Source organism: Ursus arctos, unplaced genomic scaffold (genome assembly GCF_023065955.2).
Source record: "Ursus arctos isolate Adak ecotype North America unplaced genomic scaffold, UrsArc2.0 scaffold_5, whole genome shotgun sequence".
In the NCBI taxonomy this organism is placed as follows: domain Eukaryota; kingdom Metazoa; phylum Chordata; class Mammalia; order Carnivora; family Ursidae; genus Ursus; species Ursus arctos.
Window position 1 is genome coordinate 32,438,527 of NW_026623067.1, and position 22,652 is coordinate 32,461,178.

Consider the following 22,652-nt stretch of genomic DNA (forward strand, 5'->3'; position numbering starts at 1 on the left):
AACGCTGTCAGCCGGGGTGGGGTTCGCGCACAGCCTCGAACAGCCTCCAACCTCTAGTAAGCCCCCAGTTTCAAGCCCAGGACGTACTGGCTCGGGGCGCCGACGCAATTACACCTTGGCTTGCGTTCCAGTTCCCTCCCCGGGCCTTGGAGACCCGCTCCCTCTGCACTTGGGGGAGAAACCTGGGCGCTGAGCGCGAATCCCTTTTTGTAGGTGAGGAAGCGGGGTCAGGAGTCTCCTTTCGAGCCCCTACATTTCGGAAGAAGGGCGATGCTTGTCAAACTTGCCGGACGCCTCAAAGTGACGCCAGGGAGAGCGAGCCCTTTAAGATTGGGCGCGCTGTCGAGTCCCAGCTTCTCCCGGGAGAGGAGGGGCGGGGCGGGGCGAGTTGACCCCGCCCACCATCTGGGCCCGCCCCCGGCGCCCCCGCCCCGCCCCCCGCACTCAGCCGGCGGCGCCTTTGATGTTAGGACCCGCCAGCTCCCGGAGCCGCTCAGCCTGGCGCCCGCGCCCAACGCCCGCAGCCCGCCCAGGCGGAGTCAGCCCGCGCTCCGCCCGCCGCGCTTCGGGCTCGGAGGTCCGGACTCCGGGCTCGCCGCCTGCAGGGCCGGCTCTGCGCCCCGCACTCCAGCGCCCTGCGCCCCGGCGGGCGGAGCGCACCATGCCGCAGCTGGACTCGGGCGGGGGCGGCGCGGGCGGGGGCGACGACCTCGGCGCGCCCGACGAGCTGTTGGCCTTCCAGGACGAGGGCGAGGAGCAGGACGACAAGAGCCGCGACAGCGCCGCGGGCCCCGAGCGCGACCTGGCCGAGCTCAAGTCGTCGCTGGTCAATGAGTCCGAGGGAGCGGCGGGCGGCGCGGGGGTCCCGGGGGCCGGCGCCGGGGCCCGCGGCGAGGCGGAGGTCGGGGCTGAGGTGAGCTGCGGCCCGCGTCCCGCGCCTCTCCCGCGCCCGCCTGCCCCGCCCCGCCTCCCGGGCCCCTGGGGTACCCATCCCTCAGACCCCTCCTGCGCGGGGCCGCGAGCCCGGCTCCCCTCACGGCCCCACTGGATCTCCCCACAGGCGCTCGGACGGGAGCACACTTCGCAGAGACTTTTCCCCGACAAACTTCCAGAGTCTCTGGAGGACGGTGAGTTTCGGCCCGCCTCCCCTCCACCCGTAAGGGCCCGGGTGGGACAGGGGGGCCACCGAGGACGGGGTTGGGGGGGCCAGGAGGGTGCCTCCCCCCACGGCAGCTAAAGGAGGCGGCAAAGCCGGGGCGGGGGGAGTGGGGGGCGGGTTTCCCGGGCGCCGCCGGGCTCGAGTCACTTCCGGTGCCCTGACCTTTATAGGAGTAAACAGACCCCCGCCATCTCCGCCTCCCCTCCTGCCCAGGTGACTGCCTAATCCCCGGTCTTGAGGAGAAAGCGTTGGCCCAGGTTCCTTGGCCGGAGGGCGGGCTGGGGGTCAAGTAGGGGCCGCCGAGGGGAGGCCTGGACTCGGGGTCCTTCGTCCACACTGAGGCACCCCCAGCCCGTGCCTTCTCCGGTCACACACGTGAGCGGGGCCCCTCGGCCGTTCTTTCTCTGGAGAGCAGACAGCCTCCAGCCCGAGCCACCCGGTCGGGCGCGTCTGACCCAGCTGCGGTTTTTCCAGGCCTGAAGGCCCCGGAGTGCGCCAGCGGCATGTACAAAGACACCGTCTACTCCGCCTTCAATCTGCTCATGCACTACCCGCCCCCGTCGGGAGCAGGGCAGCACCCCCAGCCGCAGCCCCCGCTGGTAAGTGGCCCCGGCAGCCCGGCAGGCCCTGTGCCTGCCACCTCCTTGACCAGGTATGTGACGCATGGGCAACAAGTGACTTACCTAGAACAAGATAGAGAAGTGAGAACTCTGTTCAGGTGCCTTTTCCCATACACGCCCAGTGGGATCTGAACCAGGAGAACTTTGCTGAAGGAAAGAGAAAGACTGCCCTAGGCACCCCCCCCCTTCCCTCCAGCTGTTGCCTTTTGTCTTCCTAGCTTGCTCACCAGCAGGTGCAGGCCCTGTCCTGGTGCTAGGTAATGCCAGGGTAGAGTCTTTTCCCAGAATTTTTGAGCTGACACCATCCCCTCCCCTCCTGGGGGTGGTGTTGGGAGTGTGCTCTTAGCTGTGAGCTTTGCAGTTAGCCTTCTCCCCAAGCCTAAGCCCCAAGCCTGGGTGTTTGGAGGAATGGGCGGAAAGGCTAATGTGTTTCAGAGCTCCTGGTTGTGCAGGAGAAAATATGCTCTACTCACTCTCTCCTTATTGGCATGAATGCCCGCTTGCCAGAGAAAGAGCCTGAACGCTATGTGTAGAAAGTAGTTTTGCTCTCATTAGCTCTGGGAAGGGTTAGCAGAGGTGTTTCAAATCAGTGGTGTGGGTAAGGGGCCCGTTTAATGATTTTACTAATTAAATATGTTAAAGTGCTTCGAAAAGATTCCATGATCATTACAAACCATGCTTTTCTGCCTCATTGGTACAGATGATCTAAAGGGTGAAGAGCCTATTTTGAGTGCATTGGAGCAGTACAGCTGCACTTAAAAAAAATTGAGATTAGTGTTTCAGACTGTCCTCAGCTGGCCTAAGTCAAGGGTGAGATTAGAGCTCCTAGAGTACACGAAGTGTTTGGGGGACTCTGGTGGCTGCAAATGGAGGCCCAGTGCAGGAGGGGCCAGCAGGTAGGCGGCTCACATGGCTAGTTGGGGGGTCACTCTGAGGGAGGAGGGTGACTGCCAGGCTGTTGCTGTTTCAGATCAGGAGGGAGGAGAGTTGGTTCTGAAAGCTGTTTTCATGCCGAAGCTGGTGGGAGGTGAGAAGACAGATTGAGGCTTCTCTCTAGAAACCCCAGAGTGGAAAACTTGGTAAACTGTTGACTGTAGAAATGAGCTCCTTGCCCCTTAGACTCCCCATTTCCTCATATGCAGAAGGAACATGTTGGTTGAGTGGTCTTTCTGCTCTAGGGTGGCTCCGTCTATGAGGTGCTTGCTTCTTTCAAGTCTGTGGGGCAGGGGGCTTGCCCTCTGACCTTGCCATCTGATGCAGCACCTCTTCCCAGAGACCGCTGCCCTGCACAAGCAGATGCTTACCATAGATGCTTTTTGGGCCCCTACAACATGTAAACCCTTAGATTTTGGGCCAACCTGACATACCGCAGAGCTGCCAAACTGCCAGCAGGTGAGTTGCTGGCATGTGACACTGGGGTCACTGTGACAACCTTGGGTAGACAAAAGGCCTAGGCCCGAGAACAGTCCTAGGAGGGCAGGATCCCCTCCAGCCGCTTGTGATTCCACAGTGGTTCAGGGAAGAGGCGGGATTTCTGCGTTCCTTTCATGGCCTGTGTTAGTGGGGAGAGTGCCCAGAGTGGGAGGGCCTCGTTCTCTTTAAGGGTGTGGTGATGGGACCATTTGGTGTCCTTAAGTTCACACTGGTCAGAGTGTAGGCGGACGGGTGGCCAACTCCAGCAGTCAGGATTGGGGGTGGGGGTTGAGGGCAGGCACACCAGTGTTCCCCTGGCCTGTGTCATTTGTTTTTTCGTCTTGGGCATCTCTCTCAAGCTATAGCAGAGGCTTTTCTGTATATCACACTGTCTCCTGTAGAGGTAAATCCCCTTGCCCTACTCCCCACCCAGCTGCAGCCTCCCACTGCCTGGCTTCTGGGAACAGGGGAGGAGTAAGACAGGCTCTGGAACAGATGTTCTGTGTTCTAGAACCAAATGTTCCGTGGGGCTGGGGACAAGGACAGAGGCAAGGGCCTAGCTGGGGTGACACTGGGTGAGGAGGATGTCCATGAATATAGGGGAGCCTCTTCTAAGCAAACCTGATAGTTAAAAACGAATAGCAAATTGGAGTAGTTGCTTGTGTTACCCAAGAAGTTGTGTGGACATTTAAAATGCGGTTAGTTTTAAAAAGCAAATTTGATTGACTTTATGTTTTAGGAGCACATGTATCAGAAAAGATACTCTTATGGTGGGTCAGGAGTCCATTGTAGGGCCCTATGGAAAAACTGCCTTTGGAGGTTTCTTCCCAAGCTCTGCTTTCCTGAGCCCTCTTCAGATGTCAGACTGCCCAGCCCCTGCCCATGGACCTTAGAACTAGTCCCTGGCCCCTTTGCCCTCTCTCAGAGAATCCAGGCGGTCAGCAATTGTGCTGAAGAGCTTTTAAGGCCAGTGGGGAAAGCCCATGCCAGGTACTCCTCTACCCACATGTGGGTGGCATGCCCATGTGGCTACCATGTTGGATGCCTCAGAGTGGGCAGACTGAAACCTTGCCAGGGGCGGTGGACCAAATGACCACCTCACAGCCAGCTGCCAGGGGGCAGATGGAGATTTTTTTTTCCTAATGGGGTGCTTCTTTTTGGTATGTGGCTTCTCTTGAATTCTGTTTTGGGAAGGGAGAATTAGGTCAAAGTTTATTTCATGGCTGATGTTTGTGAGGCATCTAATGTAGGCTTGCAGACTGTTCCTGGCCTCGACCAGTAGCCACTCCCTGTTTAGTTTGCTCTGTTTTGCTCTGAGATTGGGGGTGGGGGTGGTGATAGAAGGGCCAGTGAGCTCGTCCTGGGCCTGACTTTGAAGAAATTCTGGAATGAGTAAGGCATCGCTCCCTAGGGAAACTCAGACTCTTGGATAGGTGAGACTGCCAGACTGGCGCAGATCTTCTCGGAAAGGAGATGAGGCCCGGTTGCTCTTATGTCCCCTTCTGTGGACTCCATTTGGAGTCTATGGCCTGGAAGGCTGCTCAGCCTTTTACCATTTAGATGAAATGTCCAGAATAAGCAAGTCTATAGAGATGGAACATAGATGAGTGGTTGTCAGGGGCTGAAGGAAGACGGAATGGGGAGTGATTGCTAATGGGTATGGGGTTTCTTTTTGGGGTGATGAATGTGGAATTAGTGGTGATGGGTACACAACCTTGTGAATATACCCAAGCCGCTGAATGGTATCCTTTGAAATAGTGAATTTTATGATGTGAGAATTACATCTCAATTGAAAAAAAATAAAAAGGCTGAGCCTTTTGGCTCTTGCAGGGACTTGGGGCCGTTCCCCAGGCCTGACCTCCACAGCTGTGCCAGTGTATGTGTGTGCCCCAAGCTAGGGACTCGGGCATCAGCTCCAGTGTGGGGAAGCCCAGTTGAAGCAATGGACCCTTGCTTGGGTTCCAGGCCATTGAGCTTACATTCCCGGGCTCCAAGGTCTGAGGTCAGATGAGGGCTGTGTTAACAAGCCCTGTGGGGAGCAGGAGGTGCAGGTATGAGCAAGACTTGAGCAGAGGAAGGAAGTGCTGCTGACACACGGCCACCATGTCCAGGGAAGCTCTGCAGAGAGGCACCCACCCAGCCCTCCATAGCCTCAGAGAGAGGGAGCAGCCAGCTCTTGCTGGGGACAGTTAGTGAGGGTTGATCAGCAGCCCTGGTTGGAGTGAACCTTGTTAGGAGGGGTCTGGCACCAGGCTAGGTACCAGACGGATCACAGCCAGCCTCTGCCTCTGGGAGTGCCTAGCTCAGTGGAGGAGACAGTTGAGCAGACTGGAAGCAGGCCCTGGTTGGAGGAGTGCTGTGACAGAAGGCCCTGCTGGGGCATCCAGGGTGGAGCTGGCCCCCACGTGCGTGGGCTGTGGGCTCTGGAGAAGGGTCCGCCGAGCAGCTTCCTGAAGGTGCAGAGTTGGCCAGCAGATGAGGACAAAGAGTACCTAGGCTGCCCTCCAAACATGCCAGATCTCCCACTTCTCTACTTCAGTCGCCTCCTAAAGCCCAGGCCACCACCATCCCTCACCCAGAAGGCAGTAACAGCCGCCTCCAGGCTCCCTTGACTTTGCCCCCCCCACCCCCGAGCCCCTGCCCTAACCCCCAGTCCAGGCTGCACACATCAGCCCAGCATCAGTCAGATCCTTCTCTTGCCTGCTGAAACCCCGCAGTGGCTTCCCATTGCTCTTGGAGTAAGATCCAAACCACTCACCACAGCCCTAGTGCCTGGGTGGCCGGCCCTGCTGACAGCCCCTCCTCGTCTGCACCATGCTCTTCCTCTCTCCCTAAATAGCAGCTACTGCGCTGTCTCCATCTGTTTTCACCCGTCCTGTTCTTTTCCACCTCAGGACCTTTGCACTTGTTCCCTCAGTTTGGAATTCTCTTCCCCAGCTCTCCCATAGCTGCCACCTTCTCATTTGTTATTCAGGGCTGAATTCAAATATCACCTCCCCAGAGCATCCAACTGGGTCACTCTGTCACTCCCCCAGGCCTCTGCTGCCTCACCCACTCTGGTTCCCCAGGCCACAGTGGGCGGCCCTGCTTTATGATGAACTCGCTGTACTGAGACCAAAGGCAGCCCATCTGTCAAAAGTATCTCTCTACCTTAGTTTCCTCATTTGCACAATGAGAGTGGTGAGCCCTCCTCCCAGAGTTGGAGTGTGGGCTGGAGGCAGCAGTGCCAGGGAGGTGCCCAGGAAGGTGCCAGCATGTCCTGGGCTTGGGAGGTGGGGGTTTGGCCATAACTGATCCCTTCTCCCTTGCTCTCCTGGCTCATCTGAGGCTAGTGCTGGCTCAGTGGTAGGCTCCATGGAGACTTCCACCTGGAAAGATGTACCTCTACTTCGGGTCACAGGGGTCTGGGGGTCTGAACCCTGGGGGCCAGCTCTGGAACAGGGACACAAGTGTACAGGTCCTTTTCTTTCTCTCTATTTTTTTTTTTAAAGGTTTATTTATTCTAAGAGAATAAGCAAGCGAGCCGAGGGAGGGGCAGAGGGAGAGAATCTCTAGTAGACTCCCTGCTGAATGGGGAGCCCGACTCGGGGCTTGATCCCAAGACCCTGAGATCACGACTTGAGCTGAAATCAAGAATCAGACAGTCAGCCGACTGAGCCACCCAGGCGCGCCCCATGTACAGGCCTCTTTCTTGCTGCTGTACCTTACCTAGGGATTCTTGGGAGGGGGAAGTACTATTCTTGGAGCCAGGATGGGAGCCCTCACTACTCCATCCTGCAGTCCTCTCCTGCCGTGCCCAAAGATTGATCTGAAAGAGATCCCCCTTCCCCAGCCATGTAGAAGCTCTTCGTGTAAGATGTTCTGGGCTGAAACTATTTTGTAAGAAAAATAGGGAAAAGACCCGTTTGGTCATCAGCTTCCAAACCATTCTCAGACCTTTGCTCACATGGTCACACGTGCGTGCACCCCGTCATGTCTTGCCCCAGTTCTTCCCCTGGTGTGGGGGTGCATATTTGCACCTCCAGGTGGTGCCCACATATAGCATCTTTATTAGTTATCCTTCAGGCAGCTTCTAGTTTGCACACAGGTGGCCTTCCTTGCCAGTGGGAATGATGCTGTGTACAAATCACACCTTAGTTTCCTTTTTGATTATTTTCTTGGAGCAATACGTTTGAGGAGAATTATGGGGTCAAAAGGCAGGAAGAATCAGGGGTGCCTGGCTGGCTCAGTGGGTAGAGCACGTGACTTTTGTTCTTGGGGTTGTGCGTTTGAGCCCCACACTGGGGGTAGGGATTACATTAAAAAATAAAATATTAAAAATAATATGGTAAGAAGAATTACAGCATTTTGCTCCCATCTGACCCCAGTTTGCTGTGGGTTCCTTGCAGTGTCTAAGCATGCCAACTCCCAACATGGAGTTTCTTCTTTTCAGTTGTTCGTTTTGTAGGTTCATAGTGGGAAGTAGGACTTGAAAGTTATTTTGACTTGCATTCCTTCCTGACTTGGAAGGCTGTGTGGTATTGGCTGTGGTATTTGGAAAATCTGCAGCCCCCAAGGTGCGACTTGACTTTCAGGGTGCCTGCTTGCTGCCTTTCAGGGCCAGGAGAACACCACAAAGGTGGCTCCTCCTGCAGGCCGCTGCCGCACCCCATCCCCAGGGGCTGCAGTTACAAGACCCGTCCCCACTCCTCTAGCTCAGTGGCCTGGAGGGGCCGACAGAGCCTTGGGTCGGTCACCAAGGCCCGGATAGTCTTCACCCAATCGTACTAGGGCTTCACCGAGCCAGCTTCCATAGCTCTGCCCACCTCCCCAGGGGCCCTGAGACTCAGGTGTAGTGCAGTTGGAGAGGGAAGGCTTGGAGGTGACCTCCCCGAAGCTGCTAGCAGCCCATGGCCTCCTGGGTCTCCTGAGACCACAGCCCACCCCTTGCTCCTGCAGCGAGGGAAGGTTAGCTGAGCTGTGAGGATAGGCTCCGGGGGCCCTGGTTTCAAGTCAAATGACTGCTGAGGTCAGGCTGGATGAGGGTGGGTCCAGCTGTAGGGAGGGGCAAAGGGTGCCGCAGCCTCCCTCTGAGCTCCTCGGGCACCTGTGGTCCTGAAGCCATGCAGTCACACTCCCTCATGCCTTGTGACTGGCTGCTTCCTGCCGCTGTGTACAAACAAGACTCTGGTGGAGGAAACAGGTGTTTTATCAGGTCACCGGGCCCCCTTCCCCAGTGCACAGACCTTTGGGTAACCACCCTCCTTCTACCAGTAGGGACAGGACGGCCAGGTCAGGGAAGGGACCTATCCAAGGCCCCTTAGAGGCACGGAAAGGGAGGGCGTTGTCTGGAAGACCCACCCTCAAATACTGTGTCTGCCACTCCTTGGCTGAGAGGCCCTGCATGAATTCCTGAACCGCTGGCAGCCTGAGTTTCCTCATGTAGAAAACGAGGAGAAGGAGGGTTCCGACCTCCTTGGGTTCCTGGGTCATGGAAGGACACAGCGTGTGTGGGGTCCCTGGTACGTGGCCGGTGCTGTGAGTGCAAGCACTGGGGGGCTGGTTGCTAACAGCGGGTTGAAGAGCTCCTGCAAAGGGTGCTGTGCCAAGTGGGGGGCGGGGGGCGGCTCCTGAAGCTGAGCTGGGATGCGGCCCCCACGCCTGCTCTTCTTCAGCTCAGCAGCTGGCTCCCCTGTGGTGGCCTCAGCTGGCCCGTGACAGAGTGGTATCTAGAACCCTGGTTCCAGGCCCCTATTGGCATTTCCGAGCCCCTGCATGCTTGGCCTTAGCTCAGCACAGAGGGGCGGTAGTCTGTACCTTCCGGAGCTCAGCCCTCTAGAGGCAAAGAGACTCTCCTGGGGGCTCACAGTTAGCTTTGAGGTTCTGCCCAAGTGGGATGAAGGCAGTGAAGAAGAGGCTGGTGCGGGGCAGCCAGAAGAGCTTCCTGAGAGGACCAGCTGGAACCCTGTGCAGGTGAAGTGAGACTGCTCTGGGGGTAGGGGCACTTTGAGCAAAGAAGAGCAGAGATGAGTATATTCTTGGTCATTGGAAGGGCAGCCCGAAGCCCAGGGTCTGTGAGGAGCACGAGGTAGGACTGGAGAAGAGCCAGCAGGGCCCAGCATGTGACCTTAATATGCAGGCAGCACTGGTCCCAGAGCCTGGGAGTGGCCGGTGGGCCATGCGGTGTGTTGGCAGCACGAAGGACCAGGTGGTGACCATCGGCTGATGGTTTGAGTTGGACACGGAGGGAGGGGTAGACAGAGCCAGCAGCTGGGGCAGGGTGGACGCTGGGAGGCCCCAAGCTGGTAGGAGGAGTGTGAGCAAGGCCAAGGGAGGGGTGGGCTTTGGGCAGGGGAGACCCAGTGTGCTGGCACACGTAGGGCCACAGAGCCTCAGAGGTGGGCATTTGCATTTTTGTGTTATTTCATTTGACTCTCAGTGTCTCTGTAGGGTCATGAGTCCAGGGTCTTGGCCTCCTGTTAACTGAGAGGAACCGAATCCCAGAGGTCAGGTCCCTCAGCCTATTGGTAGTTTAGCCAGGGCGTAGAGAGCACCTCTTCTCAGCACTGTCTTTAGCAGGACTCGAGCCTGGGGAGGGTCTCTGAGAATCCAGGACATTGGTAGCTTCTTCCTTCAGGCAGCTTCTTCCTTCAGGCAGCCTCTGCTTACAGATCCATGATGCTTGGGGTTTGGTCCTGGGCACCACCACCCTCCCTTAAAAAGATGTGGTCTTAGCATGCACAGAGTGTCTCAGGTGGGTCCCGGGTGGGTCTGTCCTGGTCATAGGGTTTGGCCTGTTCTGGTCCTGCTAGAACCTTGGGCTCCCCTTGGTGCAGTCCCCTGTTGTGTGGAGGGACACTCCCTGCCGGATAGAGGCCATGGCCTGGGCTAGGGCCAAGATGGGCATGAGTCTGGCCCTCTCCTTTGGGGAGGCTGCACGTGTAGCTAGTCCCATGGAGACTGACTGCCTGGGCTTTGCCCGCAGACATGGCTTTAGAGCCCAGAGGAAGGCTGGTGACAGAGCTTTCGTGCCACAGCCGACTCCACAGCCAGAGCTCCCTGGAGGTCAGAGGAAGCAGACGTTCTGCCAAATAAGCTTCCCCCACCCCCACCCCCCATTAAAACGACCAATTGTTTCTCTCTCCAGAGACAGGAAAGTTGTTGGGGCCCCACACTGTCTGCTTCTGAACGACGAATGTGTGGCTAGGCACGGATAGGCAGGACATGGCCCACCCCAGGAACAGGGGGCTTTGGAGATTGGCGTTGTTGGGGCTGCCCCTCCCCACCGTGTGTGGGCTGGCCTAGCCGGGGTTGGCACGTCTTCCCCCTCCCAGAAAGCCCAGTTTGCCTCTGAGGGCAGGGAGCCGTGATGGGGAAGGAAGCCAGAGGACAGGGCCACCTTCTCTCCTGGCTGTGTGATCTCGAGCAAATCTGTTAACCTCTCTAGGTCTCAGTTTCCTTCTGTAAATTGGGAGTGGGGATCCCTGGCCAGGAAGGATTTCTGAGGTTCAGATAAGTGTGGGCTGGAGACACCTGTCACTCAGGTGGGCCTCAGGTGGTGCTTGCTGGGCATTGCCAGGACTGCTCCAGGCCAGCCTCCCCATCAGGCAGGGAAGATGGGAGGGAAGGAGGGACAGGTGATGGGAGTCCAGGCTGAGGGCATTCTGACTAACTCTGACCTGGCTGTGGTGGTAGAGGCCCAGCCTCCCGGTCTGCTGGGCCGCCATCTGAAACGCATTACCGATGCTTTGTAAACTCCACATCATTTGGCCACATGAAAGCCTACGATCTAAAAATAGCCATTCCCAGAGGACGCCCCGCATTGGTGGGGCTCAGCTGACCTCTGCACGCATACCCACCAGCAGGCCCCGTCCCTTGACAGGGAGCCCCGACTGGCAGGGCCACACCCACCCACTCTCCCAGTGTGGGCAGCCCCTGCCTGGGGCCACTTTATCTGGGCACAGATCTCATCCAGCTGGTCAAAGCTTCAGGCCCTAAGGCTTTACCCAGGGCAGAATGTCTGGAGGAAGCAGGCAGGAGGCAGCTGGGGCTGTGTTGGTGGCCTCAGGACCCCTTTCCCAGCCCCATACATGCCTGGAATGGCTGTGGGACACTCATTGAGAAGCTAGCGGCACCATCTTGCACATGAGGATGCTGAGGTCCTGTGGAGGGGGAGCGTTGGCCACTGTCAGGTGGTGGATAGGAGGGCCACTGGCTGATGTGCTGGCGTGAGAAGGGTGGGGGCCGGCGCGGGCCCCACAGTGTTGGCGGAGGGCTGGCCCCAGCAGGAAGGCAGGGCAGCTGCGGATCTCCAGGCTGCTGGGCTTGACTCTTTGCCCTGCTTTCTGTGGGTTCCCTCTCCCTATGGTCTCTGTGACCAACTGCAAACCACTCTTTTCCCTAAAAATAAACATGCTTATGGGATTGGGGGAAGCTTTGTAGCTATCAAAGGAAATAATAGGGTGTTTAAGAAAATTACATTGCATTTTAAATAACCAGCATGAAAGTCATTAAGTTTGAAGTTTCATTCAAATCAGATGGCTCTGTGGCTGGCCCAGTGGCCAGGCGGGCAGAGGGTGGGTGGGCCCTCAGGGACGCTGAGACACAGCCTGCAGAGAGCTCTGTGGCGGCGGCAGTGAGGTCTCTGCTGGGTACAGCCGGGGTCCAGGCGGCGCGGCTGCTTCGTGTGTGCCAGGCTGCGGCAGCCACCACACAGCTCGTTGGCCTGCTTGAAGCAGCGTGCAGGCGGGAGCCGCCCAGCTGTGGTGGGCAGCCCCATGGGTGGGGCTCGGGGGTGACCGTAGTCCGCAGGGTGTAGGGACAGATGAAGCTGGGATTGCCAAAGCCACAAGGGTTGCTGGCTGTATAGAGGTGGGGTTCCAGGAATGGTGGTTTGGGTCAGAAAGGGCTGGAGAAGACCTACGGGGCCAGGGCCACATCTGTCCCCTCCCCCGCTGGCCTCTCGGTCCCCACACAGGGCACAGTGTAGTGCAGGTGCTCAGTAAACTGTAGTTGAGGGAGTAACGGCAGCTTTAGCGGTGCGTGTGTCGAGAACTTCCCAAGTGCCGGCCCATGCCCAGGACTTTTAGTCCCAGTATCGAGATCCTTACACGAAGTTGAGAGAGTGTTACTGTTACTGCTCTCATTTTACAGATGGGGAAGCTGAGGCTCAGAGAGGTGAAGGACGTGCTAGGACCTGGAAGAGTCAGGGCTTCGACTTAGGTCCCTTTACCCCGAGGTCCATGCTCCTCTTTGCTCCACTGCTTTGCTCTCAAATGTGTGGAGATGGGGGCACCGCAGGCCTCAATGCAGAGTGGTACCCCCACTCCTTTTGGGCTCATGAGCTGGGTCCAAATGGGTTCTCTGGTCCCAAGGACACACTTGGCCCCCAGTGCCCCTCCTGGGCGTGACCTCACAGCTCTGGGCCCAGATCAGGGCTGGATACTTTCCTCCCTGGACATCTGGCAAGTCAGGGTTGTTAGGGCCACAAGGATTGTGTTTCGTGGTTGGAAGCAGGAGTCCAGGATTTCCAGAATAACTGTTGCCCTGGAAAATGTTTCCAAATAACATTTAAGATTGATCAGGTCTGATGCCTGACGAAAGCATGCAGGCTGAAACTTAAGGACTGTCTGTCCGTGGACCCTTTGCTCTTTGTGGCTCTGGTCCTGCCTTAGCTTGGAGCTCAGGGTTGGGCCTCTCTGGAGTAGGTGCCCTCCTCCGTGTGATGTGTGGTTGGCCTGGAGGTTGTGCTAGGCCCTGAGTCACTGGAAATGGCCTGAGGAAGCTAAGGTGTCCCTGGCCGTGGGTGTGTCCTGTCCCTTGTCACTGTGTCGCCTCCCGCCCCACCATGGGCAAGTCCTGCTGGGGCATTTCGAGAACAATTTTTTCTTTTCTTTTTTTTTTTTTTAAAGATTTTATTTATTTATTTGACAGAGAGAGACAGCCAGCGAGAGAGGGAACACAGCAGGGGGAGTGGGAGAGGAAGAAGCAGGCTCATAGCAGAGGAGCCTGATGTGGGACTCGATCCCGGTACGCCAGGATCACGCCCTGAGCCGAAGGCAGACGCTTTAACGACTGCGCTACCCAGGCGCCCCCAGAACAATTTTTTCTTGTACCACTGGCGTCCTCTGCCTGTAGTCCCCCGGCTCTGGTCACTGAGGGCCAGTCAAGAGCTCAGCAGTCTGGTCTTACAGCAATCAGGCAGGAGTCCAAAGGAAATCAAGGACCAGTGGACCCAGCCTGGCACACAGTCCAGCTTTCCTGAAAAGCCTGGTTTAGGGACCTGCTGGCTTTTGTCTTTTTTCTTTCTTTTATTTTGTTCTTCATTAATTTAATCCCACATCAACCTCATGAGATAGGACCGTCATACAGATGGGGAGCCCAAGGCTTGGGGAGACCTGTACCTTCTAAGTGCTGGAGGAGTGATTTGAACCCAGGCCTCCGCCTCCGTGTTTCCTGCCCTTACAACCATGCTTCCTTGCCTCTTACACAGCATACCTATCCACTCCTTCTTGGAAAAAAAAAAAAAAAGGGTTTTATAGCCCTAGCTGGGTTCCCTTGGCTCCCCCTACCCCCTCCCTCTGCACTCCTCACCCCCCCCCCCAAGGAGTTTGGTATTTCCCCCTCTTCCATGTATTTTTACAGTTACATCCAGTTGAGTATCTGTCAGAGTTGTCTGGTGTGGTTTTTGGAACCCCCTAATTCAGCCTCATTAGGGGGCTCCACTTCCGAGGGCCCCTGTGGCAGCCAAAGAAGCCCTGAGCTCCTCTGTCCGCGGACACTGGGCCTAAAGGGCTTGGTGAGAACGGTGAAGCCTGCAGCGGCTCCTTTCTGCTCTGTGCCTTGTTTCCCTTGGTATAAAGTGCTGGGCTCAGTCCAGAACCCCAAGGGTGGCAGGAGGTACAAGGATGAAACCCCAGGGAGCTTTCTGACCATGGCCCCAGGGCAGGACTGACCTCCCGGGGCTGGTACAGACAGCTGATCGGAGCCCCTGTCTTGTCTTTGCTCCTCAGAAGCCTGGCTCACATTAATCAGGGTGGAAACGCAGTGCTGAGATCTCCGGGTCTCCTCCCCCGCCCACCCTGGAGGTACCATCAGCCTCCCGCCTTTCAAGGTGCTGCTTGGGTTCTCTGGGCTCTCCCTCCTAGGCAGCATGCTTGCCTTTCTAGTCAGGCCCTGGTGAGGGCCACCCCTTTTGCCAGCAGCTGTCCTTAGCCCTCGTCACATGTGGAGGGGTGAGCATAGGCCAGACCCTGTGGGAGGGATGACCTTCACGTTTCCTTTGGTCATTGATGACTGAGAAACTGAGTCAGCTCCTATGAGGACAGGGCGAATGCACCCTTCACATAGGGCCAGGTGGAAGGTTGGAGGCACGTTGCTTGTCAGTGTGTGCCAAGAAAGGTTCTCGGCAGGGTATTACTGGCAAAGTCAGAGATCCCAGGTCCCCGGTGGAGGTCTGAGTGGGGAGACTTGGAGTGAGCGAAGGGGGATCTGGGAACCCCTGGCTTCACATGTGTGGTCTCCATACTGGCCCCGGTCCCAGCTGGTCTGTGAGGTCTGCCCCTGAGTGGTGACTATCTCTGGCCAGGAACCCCACAGGGCCGGATTCCAATCCACATCTGTCGCTACTTGCCATGAGACCTTGGGCAAGTTGTTGAGCCTCTCTAGGCTTCGCCTTCCCTGTCTGCAAAGTCTGCACGTGTTGTTAAGTGTGACAAGGGAAGACTCGTCCAATGCTGGTGGGGGGCGGAGCTTTGCGGGGCGCTGGCTGTTCCTAGGGTGGAGGGGCTGCCGTCTCTAAATCTGCATCTCTGCGCTTTTCTTCCTGCCTTCCCTACAGAGCCTGTTGGCTTCACTCCTAAGGGAACAGAATCTCTGAACTTCCCCAGTTCCCCCTCTGCAGAGTCTTGCTTTCCCTCCTGCCAAAGGTGGGCTGAGCTCCGAGGTTGTGTGGGCCTGCTCGGCTCGTGGCGGGCTCCTGAGCGGCTGGGCATGGGAGAGGAGCCGGCCGAGACTGCCTGGGCTGGGAGGGCGGGGAGGGCAGGGCTGCCCAGCCGCAGGGCTGCTGCACAGTCCCCACACCGTGTGTCAGTAGCATCAACTAGCAGCTCAGCTGCAGCAGCGCCCGGAAGCTTCTATTTTCCTCTAAAAACATCCTGTCCTGAGGGGCGTTCACCTCAAAGAGGAGGAAGGAAAACACAAGTAAACGAATGCGCAGAAACCACTGGAGGCTGTGGGCCAGGCGACGCAGCTCAGTGAGGTTCAGCGAGCTCGAGGGTGCCTCAGGGCCAGGCTGGGTCTAGAGCAGGCCTGTGGTTTGCCAAGGCCTCATGCAGGGGCTCTGGTCCTCACCTCTGCTGTGGCAGGGCCCTGTTATCTGATGTTGAGGCCAGGCAGCTGGTAGACTGGCCACACGCACCTGGCAGGGCTCTGTGCAGCCATGGCAACAGTACTCTGCTGGCAGGTGGGACCGAAGCCTCCCGGTCCACAAGGGTGTGGCCCAGCCAGCCCCCAGTCCTCTAGCTCGGCGGCCGCACGGCCACAGCTCCGTGCTCCGTGGTGGGTGTCTGGCACAAGGCGTCCGCACGCTGTGGGTGAGGAGCTTTCGGGCTGTCCTCTGGAGAGCACCATGTCCTGGGCAGCAGGGCCCTGAGTGGGGGGCTGGGGATGAAATGGCATGAGCCCTGCTAGGGTCTGTTTGCAGAGGTAGGGTCTGCCGGGACCTACAAATCGAGGCCCAGTTGATATGCAGGCACGTCCCATTTGGAAGGTCTGGGGGGCTCACTTTCTTCTCGGAAACTGATCCTCAGTGTCCCAGGCCTTGGGGGGGGAGCTTCCTACTCAGCAACTGGCCAGATCCCTTGGCACTTAAGCAACCACTGGTGCTGGACAGTGGGTCCCAGCTCCAGACACAGGTCTGAGGGAGCTGTGGGGCTAGCTGGTGGGCCCTAGAGGTGGGAGAGGAGCCAGGAGGAACTGATGAAGGCCAGAGTAGATGCTCGGGGCCAGGCCTTGGATGGATCCTGGCTCTTGGCAAGACGGGGAAGAGAAGTGAGAAGTGGAGGGGACTTCTCAGCATGGCCAATGTGTGGGGTTTTGCAGGGGAGCTGGGCCAAGGAGCTGAGGCTTGTGCCCCCAAGCCATGTGCCCTCGCGTGGGCCCGAGTGTCTGTCCCCAGGATGATGTACTTTTCCAATTAGCACAAAGGCTCCATATGAACTAGCAGCCGCCCTGGCTTTGACTTTCAGGTTATTCTGACTGCCAAACTATTGCAGGCAGGAAGAGATTGGGGGGGCGGGTAGGAGGAGGCGTGGGGTCTCAGATGTCAGGCAGGAGGTCCCTGACTACGTGTAGTGGCTCCAGCTCTTCCCGGCCTCCCGAGTCCTGCTGTGACCTTGTGCCCAGCTCCAGCCTGGGTGCTCTGTCCAGCGCTGCCACATTCTCCCTCAACACTGGCTCGTGTGGGGACCCACCCCTCTACCCTGCCAGAGACCCAGCCTTGAGGGCCCAGCTTTAACTGAGGTAACAGAAACAGTGCAGGGTACCATCCCCGATCTCGGGAAAGCAGTGAAGACAGACAAGTGAACAGATGCCTCCGTGCAGTAGAGTCAGTGCTGCGGCCTGGGGACCCTAGCAGGGGACCCCTGCTCACACAGGGAGAGTAGGAAGGGCTTCCAGGGGCAAGTCTCATTTATGAGGAAGCTTGAGAGATGGATGGAAATCAGCCAAGCCAAGTTGGGGGAGAGTTCTGGAGGCAGAGATGAGCAGCCCCCCTGTGGCTAGAGCATAGCAGGAGAGGAGGGGAGACAGTGTGGCCATCTGGCATCACTGAAGACCCTAAGCGCCCATCAAGGGGCCCCAGCATGGACCTGACAGGGGACTTGGCTGCACGTCTAACGGGCAGTCTTCTCAAGCTCAGAGCCTCACATGCCTCATCTGTAAAATGGGAAGAATACCTTTCTTGAATGGGTTGTCACACGTGGCATCTATAGTACTCACTGTCCCCTCTGTGCACCTGCCAGAAGAGAACGGTCACTATACCAGTAGCCCACCTTTCTGTCTAGTCAGCCTCTGCCCTGGAAGGAACACAAGTCTCAAGGTGTGGATCTGCCACTCCTGTGGGCTCGTCCCCACGGGCGTCTCTCCAGCTCCAGCCCTGGGAGCATAGGGAAGAAGGGGGGCTGAAGTCCACTGCACGGCGTATGACGGCATGCAGAGGTTATGGGGCAGCAGGGATTTTGGAGGCCTTTCCTTCAGCAAGTCTTAGTGGACGTGCCAAGTATAGAACCTGGACAGGTGGAGATGACTGACAAGCCAGTTCTGCCCTCCAGGACCCCCGGGCCAACCTCTGCACCCAGTGGGCACTTCTGCCTGCTAGGCTGGGGGGGCCCCAGCCAGGTCACAGTCCTTTCCAAGGAAGTAACCGTTAGACTGAGGTCAGAACGAGAAGGAGCGAGGCGTGCAAAGAGCAGGAGGAAGCATGGGAAGTTATGAGGGGACGGAGGAGGGGGTGGGCAAAGGCACTGAGGCAGAGAAGAGCTAGGCAGCTGGGCGGGAGAGGGGCAGGCCTGCGTGGCTGGGCGTGGCTGTGCCAGGATGAATGGGGTATCCGTGCACCGAGGCCTTGGCAGGTCCAGCTCCTGCCATCGGGCGGGCTCTTGGTGCCAGCAGCTCTGGCAGGTAGGCAGGTAGGCAGATGGTGTGGCCTGAACCCCAATCCCAGGGGCCCCAGAACCTGCTGAAGCGTTTTTAGGGTCAGGGAAGCAGTGGCTCGGATAACTGAGCAAGCAGTCTGGAGCAGGGAACGGGTGGGCTGGGCCGCCTCCCCTGCGCCCCCCGGGGTCCGTCCGTGACAACCATAGGCCTCCGTTGCACAGTGTGCAGCATCGCAGCTCCTCCCCTTACTGTGGGATCTCGGGCAAGCTGTACAGCCTCTGCGTGCCTCAGTTTCCTCTTCTGTCCAATGGAGAGAATATTCATGCCTGTTGTTGAGGAGCATAGGAGTTACATACACTCCGGAGGGCACTCGGAACTGTGCCGCCCACTTACCAGTAGGAAATGCTTTTCTCTCCGTCCGAAACGTTTGTTTGGCCTGGCACCCAGGCGCTCAGTGACACGAGCTGAGCGGACGTGTGTGCGGCTAGTGATCAACAGAGAATCTGAGCTGGGGGACGTCTCCTGGCACAGGCCCCGCCACAGGGAGGCCGGCAGGGGAGGGCCTGGTCAGGCCTCACGCGCTCCCCACCCCCACGCATGAGGCCAGAGGAAGCGGCAACTTTCTTCGCTGGGAAAGTGTTGTGGGGCTCAAGCGTTTGGGGGTTTTCAGAGTCAACCGTCAGAGGCGAGGGAGTTTTCTCTGTCGGCGGCGGCAAGGGCTCTCAGGGTGCACACAGCCTGCAAGCAGACCGCTGCGGTCTGCAGGGAAAATGCCGACTGTGTTTATTTTTCACCTGAGCCTGCAGGAAGTAGGGGGGTGAGGGGGTGAGGGAGGGCAGCCCAGCCAGGCCCAAGCTCAACCTCAGAGCAGAGGACACCTGCCCCGGAGTCCCTTATTTCCACCTCTTCCTGTCCCGCCTTGCCTTTGGACCCCCTCCTGGCTCCAGGCTCGACGAGAGGAGCGACGCTAGGGCAGCACTGCGAGGGGTTTCTAGCCATGGGCTATGAAAGTGTCCCATAAGGATGATGACCACCTTTGGGACAGTGGATTTTGAGTCGGAGTGGTGCCGAGCAGTAAAAGCCACGCGCCAGCAGGAAGGATGGCCTCTGCCAAGGCTGTGGCAGACTGGGCCTCCCAGCCCTGGGGTTTCCAAGTCCTGGACCTGTCCTGTAGTGCTGCAGTCTAGAGAGAGAGAGAGAGAGAGAGAGAGTGTGTGTGTGTGTGTGTGTGTTGGGGGCATGCAGGCAGAGGCAAGTAATGGGGCGCTGGAGTGTCCTGACTAAGGAGTATGGACTGCTGTGGTCTTTCGTGTAGGCATTCCACCATGTTGTGAACACTTACTGGGGGCGCAGCTCTGTGCTTGGCATTGTGCCCTCAGGTAAGAGAGGTAAGGTCAGAGGGGTGCCTGGGTGGTTCAGTCAGTTCAGTGTCTGCCTTCGGCTCAGGTCATGATCCCGGGGTCCTGGGATCGAGCCCCGCGTTGGGCTCCCTGCTCGGTGGGGAGCCTGCTTCTCCTCCTTCTGCCACTCCCCCTGCTTGTGCTCTCTCTGTGTCAAATAAATAAACTATTTAAAAAAAAGAGAGGGAGAGAGAGGGGGAAGGTGCCGTCGAGATACTTAGGGCCTGGTGGGGGTAGTCCGCCCAGGCCTGCCCCCTTCCCATGGAGGCTGGGCGGTCAGCATCAGAGGGAGGAGAGGGGGGAGCTCAGGTCACGGGGCTCCCCATACACATGCCAGCCCCAGGCAACCCCACCTTGTTGTCTGGGCAGCCTGGCCCTGGGACAGCCTTGTGCTGAGGCCATGGAGCGGGACGTTCCACTGGCTGAGGGGGGCGTGGGGTACTGGGCCCTATGCCAAACGGTTCCCCCTGGCTACCAGCGCAGACATGGAGGGGGCTGGGCAGTGAGACTGAGGGGCAGCCTGCATCAACGTGGGAAGGACTGGCCAGGCCCTCAGTGCCCTGCCCCGGAGCCCTGGCCACCCCAAGGCCTCCAGCGAATGGCAGGCTCTCTGCCCCACCCCTGCCCACCTGGCACCTCTCCTGTGGTTTGGCTGCAGACTATTTAATTAGAGGCTTTTCCCCAGTTCCCAGGGAAGCCTGGTGGACAGGATGAGCCCTCTGACCATCGGGCAACGCCTCCTACCTCCCACTCCCTCCATACCCATTCCACACATGCGTCCCAGGCCGCAGGCTGTAGGCTGAGCTGGATTCTGGGGTTTCTTAGGCCTGGCTGTGCTGCACCTTGGGGCTTAGCCAGCCGGGCCAAGGACAGTCAGCTCCGGTCCTCCGTCAGGTGAGAGGCCTCTGCGTGGTTTCCTGGCCAAAGCTAGCCCTCCCCAGGGATGGGGATTTGCTGAGAAATGTGCTGTGGGGCCACCCTCTCCCTCCCTTGGAGCAGACCCACCCTACCCCCTTCCTGGGCAGAGTGGGACTCTGAGACTCTTTTCCTGTAGCTGGCACCTTGGACCCTAGGCTCTGGTTTTAAGACTTCCTTTCAAGGGTCCCACTCCACCAGCCAGGCTTACAGTTCTGGGGGCACAAGAGTCACAGCAGGGCTTAGATGGCAAGGCCTTCTCTGAAGCAGGAGCTTACATTCAAAAGCCCCCAGGCCAGAGGGAGCTGTGGAGGGTGTTCATTCCACTTACTGGGCCAGGTCTCCAGGCGTTTCTGCCCTTATGTGGCGAATGGTGGAATGCTTTCCACCAGAGTCCCAGGTTCTTGAGGGATTGGACCCTGAGGCTGTGGTCCTGTCTGTCACAAGGCCTGATCAGGGCTGATGATGTCTGGCTATCACTGTCTTGAGGACCTATCAGGATAAAAAAGCCCCAGAGGCTTCCAGGAAGCTTCCTAGGCCGTCGGCCACTGCTGTCCCAAATTCTAAGATAAGGCAGAATTTTTGCATCTGTCATCAGTGAGGTGATCAGGGCTGATTTTCTCATCATCATTATTCAAGGGGCAAATTGGCCCAGGATCCTGTAATGAAAAGGTTAATATAAATGCCAGAGAGCCTTCGAGCTAGGCTGCCTAGCCCACTTCACCTTGTGGGACACCTGAAAGTGATCACTAGACCAACTGGAGAAGGAGGCTGGAGGCTGAAGCACGCATGGGAAATGCTGGGCGTGAGCAGGGAAGAGAGGCAGGCGCGGGGTTAGAGAGGGAGTGGGGCCTGACCACACAGTGCTTTGTAGGTTTTCAGAGGGCGTTGGTGGCTCTAGGCAGAGAAGTGCTGTGATCTGATTTACATGGTTGCTGGATGGAAGACTGCTGGAGGGACAGGAGGCCACTGGAGTCGTCCGGGTGAGAAGGGACTACGACTTGGACTGAGTTGGGGATAGGGAGGAGGAAGCGGCGGACTCTAGATTATTTTGAAGGTAGAGCCAGTAGTATTGCCTGACAGATGGGAGATGGGACGTGAGCGAGTCAAGGATTATTCCAAGGTATCTGAGCAACTGGAAGGTTAGAGTTGCCATTAACTGAGGAAGACGGAGAACAGCATTTGGGGCAGAAAACCAGAGGCTCTGCTTTGGACATATTGAGTTTAGGCAGCATTTCAGACTTCCAGGTAGACGTGGTGAGCACGCTTTTGGGGAGTGGAGTTTCCTAGGGGAAGTAGGGGCTGAGATCGGAATGTCAGTCATCAGATGAAGACATGGAAAACTGTGACCCTGGATGAGAGCACTCTGGGAATGAGGGCAGATGGAAAGCCAACGGCCCATCTTGGGTCAAGTCAGGAAGATGAACAGCCAGAAGGTAGGCCAACAGAGAGCAGCCTGTGAGATGGGAGGCAAAGCAGGTGAGTGTGGCATTCTGGAAGCCAAGCGAAGAAACTATTTTGAGGAGGAGGGAGAAAAGAGTTGTGTCCAGTCCTGCCGAGAGGTCAGGTAAAGGGAAGACTGACCGTTGAGTTCAGCAGTGTGGCAGTCGCTGGGGACCTTGACAGGAGCCATCTGGTGAAGTGATGGTACAAGGGATGGCCAGGCTGAAAGGGAGCACGAGAACTAAGAACAGAAAGCCGAGGGTGCATTTTACAACAAAGGAGACTGAGACATGAGCTGGTGACTGAGGGCGGATTTGCAGCGGGGAGAAATGGCAGCCTGTTGGTACCCTAGTGGGAATGCGGCTGGCTTTGCGGAGTGCATGGCACAGCGCCTGGCATGTGGCAGGCACGCAATACATGAAGGATTCCACAGGTGTCCTCATACGCCATAGCTGCCCCAGGCCGCTTCCTGTCTCTTGCCAGCCCTTGCCGGCCGGCCTGAGGGGCCTGCACTCCACGCTTGGTTCCCACACACGCTCTGACTCGGTCACGATTGTGTCCGGGGTCAGGGCTGCAGGTAAAGCAAGCCTGAGTGTGGCACGAGCCTCCTGGCTTGCTCAGAAAGCCCTGCCTTAGAACAGCAGCGGGAAAGCCACTGCACCCAAGCCCTGGAGACACCATGTCCCTGTCCTCAGCCTCCCGGGCTGAGGTTGCCAGTGGGCTGCCAGGTGGGTCTTCCATCCTCAGGCAAATCCCCTCTGGCAAATTCAGACCGAAACTGGCCCAGGTGAGGCCAGCACCGCAGGGCCAGGGAAGGACTGTGACCATTTCCTTTGTGCACGTGAGGGGCTTCCCGCCTGTCCCTTCCTCATGACGCAACACCTGAGGAACTGAGCTCTTGGGTATTGTGTGGCTTTACCCTTACAGCAACCGTGGGGTCGTCTCCGTATGACAAGGAAACGGATGCTCGGACTTTGTATTTGTAGTCAGTTCTTGAAGGCCACACACGTTAGAACCAGGATCTGAATAGGGCCAGCCGACTCCTCCTCAAGTTCACAGTGGAGAGCC

At 57.9% G+C, this 22,652-nt stretch overlaps 1 protein-coding gene across 3 annotated transcripts in view; it reads left to right on the forward strand.

Moving 5' to 3' along the window:
* Positions 1-661: 661 nt before the first annotated feature.
* The window catches only part of TCF7 (transcription factor 7), a 41,246-nt gene continuing 19,255 nt past the window's right edge, over positions 662-22,652 (forward strand). For all 3 annotated transcript variants that reach the window (XM_026507980.4, XM_057307076.1, XM_057307075.1), the window contains exons 1-3: positions 662-913; positions 1,061-1,127; positions 1,634-1,758. In XM_026507980.4, the coding sequence (XP_026363765.1) occupies positions 662-913; positions 1,061-1,127; positions 1,634-1,758 (444 nt within the window). The remainder of the gene's footprint in view (positions 914-1,060; positions 1,128-1,633; positions 1,759-22,652) is intronic.